The sequence below is a fragment of the Mustela erminea genome, chromosome 8, assembly GCF_009829155.1.
Source record: "Mustela erminea isolate mMusErm1 chromosome 8, mMusErm1.Pri, whole genome shotgun sequence".
Lineage (NCBI taxonomy): Eukaryota > Metazoa > Chordata > Mammalia > Carnivora > Mustelidae > Mustela > Mustela erminea.
The window spans coordinates 95220094-95228042 of record NC_045621.1 but is presented as its reverse complement, the minus strand read 5'-3'; the positions used below and the strand labels follow the sequence as shown (position 1 = coordinate 95228042).

The following is a 7949-nucleotide window of genomic DNA, read 5'->3' as shown; positions in this document are numbered from 1 at the left end:
GTGGAGTGCTGTTTCTCCTGCACTCCTCCAGACGCGTTCTTCCTTCCTAGAGCCGCCAGCAGACACAGGCTTTCCTCGCGGACAACTCCTAAAAAAGCCAACGAGACTGCGCGCATTAAAAGTGAAGGAAAATGGGGGCTGAGCCGTGCGCGTGCAACAGGGGACAGCTTTTCTCTTCCTAAAGCGCCGCCAGCCTCCTGGCCCTAGAACCCGTCCGGCTTTAAAGTCCACGCCCACGTCGCACCACGCAGCCGCCCGCCTGCCTTCGCTCCGCACGCGACCCGGGGCCAGCCCCTTCGTTCTTCTGCCCAACCCTTCGCCCCGCCAATCCTACACCCGGCATGCATCGCTCCGACCTTTTCCTTCCCAGCCGACCCCCACCTTCGGGCGCCTCTAAATGACAAGTGGCGCGGAGCATTGTGGTCCCGAGCGTGAGAGCGAGACCGGAGGCAGGAAAAAGAAAGCAAAAGACAGGGGCGAGCCGGTAGGGCGGCCCCTGCGCACGCGCACGGGCAGCGGCGAGGGTGAAAAGGGGCGGTGCGTGGTCTACGGCGAGCGGAGTGGGGCGGGGTCGCGCGGCCTTGGCCGGGAGTCCGCGAGCCGGGACGGGAGGGGGGTGGGTGAGGGAGCGGGCGCAGGAGGAAGTGTCATGGCGTCGGGCCGTGGAGGTTCTTCTCGCTGGTTCTTTACTCGGGAACAGCTGGAGAACACGCCAAGCCGCCGCTGCGGTATGGAGGCGGATAAAGAGCTCTCATACCGCCAGCAGGCGGCCAACCTCATCCAGGACATGGGACAACGTCTCAATGTGTATCCTTTCCTATTCTTGGCCCTCCGCCGCTCACGCCCTGTCCCTCCTTACTATTCGTCCAGTCGCCTGGTTGCCGGGCCTGCTGCCCCGCGAACATGGCGCCGCCGCCTCGGCCTTCGCTGGGCTTCGGCTGCGCTGTAAGGGAAGGCAGGCTCGGGCTCGGGAGGCCGCAAGCGGCCAGTGAAGGAGAGGAGAGGAGTCCGGGAATGCGGGCTGGGAGGCAGCGTTGTGTAATCTGTTTGGGGCCGCGCGTAGTGGCGGCGGGGGATGGGAGTGGCGCCGAGACCCGAAGGGAATCTTAGGGATTATCGCAGAAAAGAGGTGGCTACTTCGACTTTTAGTCGGAGAAAGGGTCGAATGGTAGGAGGGTTACCGATGCTGAAAGGCGTAAGTGTTCTCCGCGGCCTCTCCCCGCGCTCCTCGGTGGTTTGATGGCGAGTCTCGTACCTTGGGAGCTCACTGGAGGTCTTTATGTTCTTGGCGTGGTTTTGTATGGGTGTGCGCGCGCGCGTTTCAACTGTCTGATGCTGAGCTTAGTCAGCCCTAGCCATTGATAAATCCTTCCCGGCTTACTTAATAGCAATATTGGGGTGAGATGCTCAGCACTTATTATTACTGTTGGCGTCGAGCCTACCACCACCCTGCAAGGTTTTATTTTATTTATATATATATGTATATATATACATATATATGTAGATACATATATATGTATGTGTAGTTTTGGGATTGGTTTTTTGGTTTTGAGTGCACAGTAAGCACTGGAAAAACACCGTAGATCGGGAATTTTCCATCAAAATTGTTCTGTAAATTAGATACTGTTTTTTCTCGGATATTTCCTAAATGTTACGTTCCAGCTCTCAGCTTACAATAAACACTGCGATTGTTTATATGCACAGGTTTTATATGCACCATTCTTTCACCAAATTCAGTAGAAATGTAAGTACTATTTTATTGTTTTTACCATAACCAAATTTTGAGGTAAATGGATACGCAGAAAAAAGTTGGTCGTTGACTTTACTTTTGGACTTAGTGTTGTAAATTAATAGTGAAGGTAAACCGCGTGATAAACGTTTTTGCTTGAAATGAAAAATGTTCCTGGTTTGTTTTTTAATTTGTGATGACAGGCTGTGGGGCACTGTGTTAGGCTCTGCCAAGGTTTTGAGCTAAAAAGTAATAAACGTTTATTTACTTAGTTATTATATCGGTATTCATTTAAATTTTATACTTTTGGATAATTTCAGATAGTAATGTACAGTGTAAATTGGCCTAGTCATTCTGATGTACATCTTAAATGTGTTGGACTCCTTGAGTTTGAAATACGGTGAACTGGGCTTAATTGTGACATTCTTTTTAAATGACCCTTTGAAAGTTAAATGGTTAGCAGAAATATTTTATTTGCTATTAAAATTTCTTAAGGTATCAGCGTTCCTCTTTATCACAGCATTAGTTGTCTACTTAAATCTTTGGTTAGTTAGACATCAAATTTTCCTGAATTCACACATATATTATCAGAGGTGTGTATATATATAATCAGTTTTGAAGTAAAATTTATCTTCCAGGACTAAAGAACATAACCTGTAAATCTTGAAGAATTAATAGTGTTGGATTGAAATTTTTATTTTACCTTGTGAAAGGTGTGATTTTGGTGTCTGTGCTTTTCAGAGTAATATGCATACTGTGTTGCATCTGTTAACAAAATTGCCTAATATTTAACAGTCTTAATTGTCACTATTTTTTTGCTCTTTTTATCACAGCTGTTTTTAGAATGCTATTCAGAAAGGTGTGTGTAGAAAAAAATGAATTGTGGAAGACTTTTTGCTATTTGTAGTTTGTCATTAAGACCTTTTTGCTAAGAAAACAATCTTTGAAAAGGTCCTTGAAATACTTTTTTCTGATTTGAAGGAACAGCTTCATAGCTTAGATTGATTCGTGTTTTAATCTCTTCTGATCATAAGACGTTTTGGTCTCCTAAAGGCTCCTTTTCTTCTCTTTCTCTTTTAAATCTACATGATTCTTGTTCTATTTCTGTTTTCCTAGTTATTTCTTTGCACAGAACTTGGGTCAGTGATAGTGTTATGGAAGAGAGAGGAAGCCTTTTTGGCAATAACATTCAGATTGAGAGAATGAAATTTAAATTGGCTCCAAAGGCAGTGGTAAACTAATGAAAACTAATATAAATGTGACTTTCCTAGGTAGCCTGAAAAATGCTGGTAGAAATCATAAGTCAAAATAGTCCTGGAAATTTTCTTGATGTGGCTACAGATGTCCCATTTGCTTAAACAGGCTTACTTTTCTACTTCCAGTAAATAATCTCACCACAAGACTATACTTCTTTTTGAACCCTCCCTCTTTCATAATTTGTCTCTGTGGCCTGGTTGGTGTGCTTTAAAACAGTTATTTAGCTTATAGCCAAAATTCACAGCTTTAACTTTAAATTGACTAGTGAAGCCCAGGTCCTTTGCATTCTTGAACTAATTTACTTAAATGCCATCATCAATAAAAAGCCAAAGTATTTTTATTACCCCACTTAGTGTCTTGTATATGTACAAAGTTAAACTCAGCATTTTACATTAAAATGTTATTAGCAATTGAAATCTGATATTAATTTCTATTTGAAAAAGTGGCATTGCACCCTTCATATCTAATTGTTGTCTTTTTTACCTTTGCTGTTATATCAAAAGTGGTTTTAATATTTGTATTTGTGCACTTGCATCAGTTGCACAGCCTCACTCTTTTATCTTTTTTTTTTTTTCTATTCTTTTAGGGTGAAGGGGGTGGTCTCAAATTGAATGTGAGTCACTTTTAAATTCATACTCCCCCACATCATTGGGAAAATTTTTCTTGTAGGGTTATAATGGAATGTCATAGTAAACTACAAAAAGCATGAATTTCACCAAAAAGTAAACTGAACACCATTCAGTAAATTCCTAACAAGTTTAAATTTGAGGATGCTAGGGACAAACTATAGCTAGTTTTGTAATAACTACCGTGCATTAGTTATATTAAAATGTTTAATGATTATGTGGATTCATTGTGTTTTCCCACGTTGACTAATTTAAAAGTAAAATGTCCCCTAAATTTTAAATGCTATTGTTTAAGAATAAAATCAGTGTCAACATGTGTTGGTGACCCAGAAACTGTCTTTTATTATTGAGTTTTATTGTCAGTATCTCTTGGAGGGTTGGATCACTATCAGCAGTAAATGACTTTTATATGTAACCTAATTAGTTAAGTCCACCCTTTGCTCACTGGATGCAGTGAGGTTTATGTAATTCGGGTTAGTAATTAAAGAATGACCTTGCAGCATCAAGCTCGAGATAAATCTAGTAAAGTATAAAAGCCCTGGCGCCAAGAGTGCCTCCAAGTTATATACTGTGGGAGAATATCCTCTACAGTGTCAATCTTGGAATAAATATTGACCCAACTTCTCCTAGAAACTCTGTTCATTAATTTGGTTTGTCAAGTTCATGATGCATTTGTTTCTTCTATTAATTCCAAGTTTAGTGAATTCTCTTAAGATCAGATTTTAGCATACTGTTTTCTCAGTGTTTTTGGTGGTCACAGTCTATTCTCATAGCACCTCTCCAGATCACATGGCCATTTTAATCTTCTCTTAACTGTCCTTAGTTCCATTGCCTCTTTTTTTTTTTTTTTTTTTTTGAGCTGCAGCAGCATTCAGAACTATATATAATCCACCGGATTTAAATGTATTGAAGTTCTCATTTAATGTACTATATTTCTGCTAAGGCTCCAAGAGTACACAGTTAAGGACAGTATTCAGGACTGATGATATTAAAGAATGACTATATTGACTTCTAAGAGTGCATCATCTAGGTCATGTCTACATTTTATACGTCTGAGTTAGATGATCAGCTGCTACACATAAGCAAACTTGTATTTTTGCTTGTGCTAAAATTTGTTTACCACTTCTTGCTTAAAATCTTTATAATCTTTATCAGTTGACCTGACTTTTGACTATTAGATGTCATTTGAAAATCTGCAGATGTTGTTTTTGCATTCCTTTCCCCCCCCATAAAGACTTAATGAGGAAAGCTATTCTTGTATCCACTTACAGAAATGACCATAGTCCCTGTTCTTTGATAATACAACATTCTGCCATTATAATTTTTAAGAATAGTCTGCAATAGAAATTTATTCAAGACTTTTGAAGTAGTTTTTATCTTGTTTATACTGTGCATATTTATACTCAAATTAGTCATAATTTGCCTTTTCTGAGAGAAAACCAGCATTTTGGGGAACTTGGTTAGCTAAAGGATTTTGCTTATATTTTTATTGTGAAAGCCCTTAATTTCTCTCAAATGTAGTAACATAGATGAAGTTAAGTATAAAAATGTTTCCCGACACATACATTCAGATTAGAAGGTAAACAATGTAAGGGCAGGATTTTGTTTGTTTCCTTTCTTTTTTGGTTTTACTGATGGTTATGTCACCAGTACTTCACATAAAGTAGATAATAGAGCAGCCATTTGTTAATAAGATGGATCCAATCATGTTTCTCACAATCTGTTGACTGAATTCTTACACATTTTCCTCTGTATGTGTCCTCTCTACAGAGACAAGCTTTAAATATTTTATTTTTGAAAACTAATATAGGCACATAGTAAATGAAAATGGTAGAGAGGGGAATATGATAAACCATCCTCCAGTTTGAGTGTATAAGCCCACTGCCCCAGAACATGTGCTGTTAACGGTTTTTGTGTGCCCTTTCAGAAATATTTTCTGCTTGTTCAAGCTTTTATGTATGTATAACTTTTTTAGCGCCCCCAAAAAGGGTTGAGTTGGGTTTGGTTTCATAGTTGTTAGAAGTCCTCCTTTGAATTAGGCCCCAGAGTCCCCTGTTAGCCATATATATGAGTCTTACCATTTATGCATTGTGCATCCCTCTTTTTCCAGATGGTTCATTCTCTTCTCGTGTAACAATGGTCTCTCAGGTTTTAAGACAGGTGAAGTTTAACTCTTCTTGAAGCATTCCCAAGATAACTCCAAACTCCACTCTTTGACTTCTGAATTTCTCTCTTATTCTTTGAGTCCTGTTCACATCCTATTGTATTCCATCTATTTGGTGTCCTTTATTGCTACAGCATAACTGCATTTATGAGGTGAAGTGGGTTTTTTATATAAAGATTTTTATTTACTTATTTGTGAGAGAGTACACAAGAGAGCACAAGCAGGAGGAGTGGCAGAGGGAGAGAGAGAGGGAGAATCAGGCTTCCCACCAAGCAGGGGGCCTGACACCTGGCTTGATCCCAGGACCCTGGGACCATGACCTGAGCCGAAGGCAGAAGCTTAACCAACTAGTCACCCAGGTGCCCCAGGATTTGTTTTTTTACTGTAAAATACGACACAAACATAAAACCACCAACCATGTATAGCTTAGTGAATTATAGTAAGGCAGACAACCTTGTAACCACCACTCAAGAAAGAGAACTTTGCTAACTATCCTGGAAATGTTTTCATGTGCCCCATCCTTATGTCAACCCCTTCCCTCCCTCCACAAAAGAATTATTATAGTTATCAGTTATTACAGTTATCACTTCGGTTTCATATAGTTTTACCACCTAATCCTGCATTCCTAAATGCTTCAGTTTCATCTTGCCCATTATTAAAAATTTGACTACTCTTTTGAAACTCTGAATCTACAGTTTTCTCCTCCATCCCTTTCTTTCCCTTAAATTTTATCTCTTGAAGAACCTAAGGCAATAGACCTGTAGAGTCTGGATTTTGCTGATTGTATACTCATGGAGCAGTTTATCATGTTCTTTTATTCTTGAAGTCCCTGCAAATTGCCAGGTAGATGTAGAAATTTCATCAAACTCAGGTTAGACGAGTATGTTTAGTAAGACTACAGGTGTTGAGACGCCTAATTAGGAGCCATCTGATGTCTTTTTATCTCTGTGTTAGCAGCTTTTGATTGATACTCAACATCTAGATCCTTTCGTTCATTGTGATACTCTCATTTCATTAGTAATTGGAATATTTTTGTAATGAAATGCTGTGATTCATCCACTACTTAGACTCCCAGTTGTGTAGTTCTTAAAGGAAAAGCAGGATAAATACATGATTCTTACCCTACATGTACTACTTTTGTTGAAATGTAATTCATATACTGTACGTTTCATCAGTTGAAAGGGTAGTTCAGTGGAGTTTTTTAAGTGTATTCACAAAGTTGTATGTCAATTTTAGAAATTCTCGTTACCCCAAGAAGAAACCCTACACCAGTTGGCCGTCTCTTTACATTCTTCCCCCCACCCTATTCTGGACTTTTCCTATAAGTGGAAACATACAATACGTGGTATTTTCTGACTGGCCTCTTTCCCTTACTGCATAATGTTTTTAAATTTATCTGTATTGTAGCTTATAAGCTTATTGTAGCTTGTAAGTGAAGTGTAAGCTTCACTTAACTTTTCTTCCAAACTACCATTGTACTCCATTTTATATATCCATTTATCAGTTGATGGACATTTGAGTTGTTTCCACTTTTTGGCTGTTATACTGCTCCTGTGAACATTTATGTATAAGTTTCTGGATGGACATATGCTTTGATTTCTCTCAGGTACAGAAGTAGAATTGCTAGACCATATGGTAACTCTATACCGCAATAATCTTGTATAGCTTCCTGACTATCTGTTACAACAAGGTATCCCAGGCTTATCTTGTACATTTTCTTTTCCACAGCTGGAATCGCCATTTCTTTAAGTAATCCTCCTTTGTTTTAGTAGGAAGTGGTATTTCAAAACCGTGAGCTGGACACTAGGGATACTCATTACTGTATTTGTCTTGTTTCTAGGCATCTACAGTGAACAGAGAGAGGAAATATATAGTATCATAAATATACATTTATTATACAAATTGGTATATTAAGTGTTTATTATTCATTTACACATTAAAAATATGAAATATATTAACCAGATTTTTTTAATAAGTATTTCTTTTAAATGTATATTTTAAATACCTCAGGAGTTTTGCTAATTCAAGATAGCAGCATTTTTTACTTAACCTTTCTTTGTGGTATATTTCTATGACCTTCCACACCAAATAGTTCTTAAGAATGTGGGATTTGTCGGCGCCTGAGTGGCTCAGTTGGCTAACCGTCTGCCTTTGGCCTAGGTCATGATCCCCG

At 39.3% G+C, this 7949-nt stretch overlaps 1 protein-coding gene across 5 annotated transcripts in view; it reads left to right on the top strand.

The window, feature by feature from the left end:
- The first annotated feature begins 586 nt into the window (after positions 1-586).
- Positions 587-7949, top strand: part of CCNT2 (cyclin T2) — a 37681-nt gene continuing 30318 nt past the window's right edge. The window contains exons 1-3 of one of the 5 annotated variants that reach the window (XM_032354080.1): positions 594-807; positions 1663-1744; positions 3573-3599. In XM_032354080.1, coding sequence (XP_032209971.1) covers positions 650-807; positions 1663-1744; positions 3573-3599 — 267 coding nt within the window. In that variant the 5' untranslated portion in view covers positions 594-649. Of the gene's footprint in view, positions 808-1662; positions 1745-3572; positions 3600-7949 lie in introns of all 5 variants that reach the window. The other 4 variants (XM_032354083.1, XR_004288350.1, XM_032354081.1 and 1 more) reach the window with 4 other exon arrangements.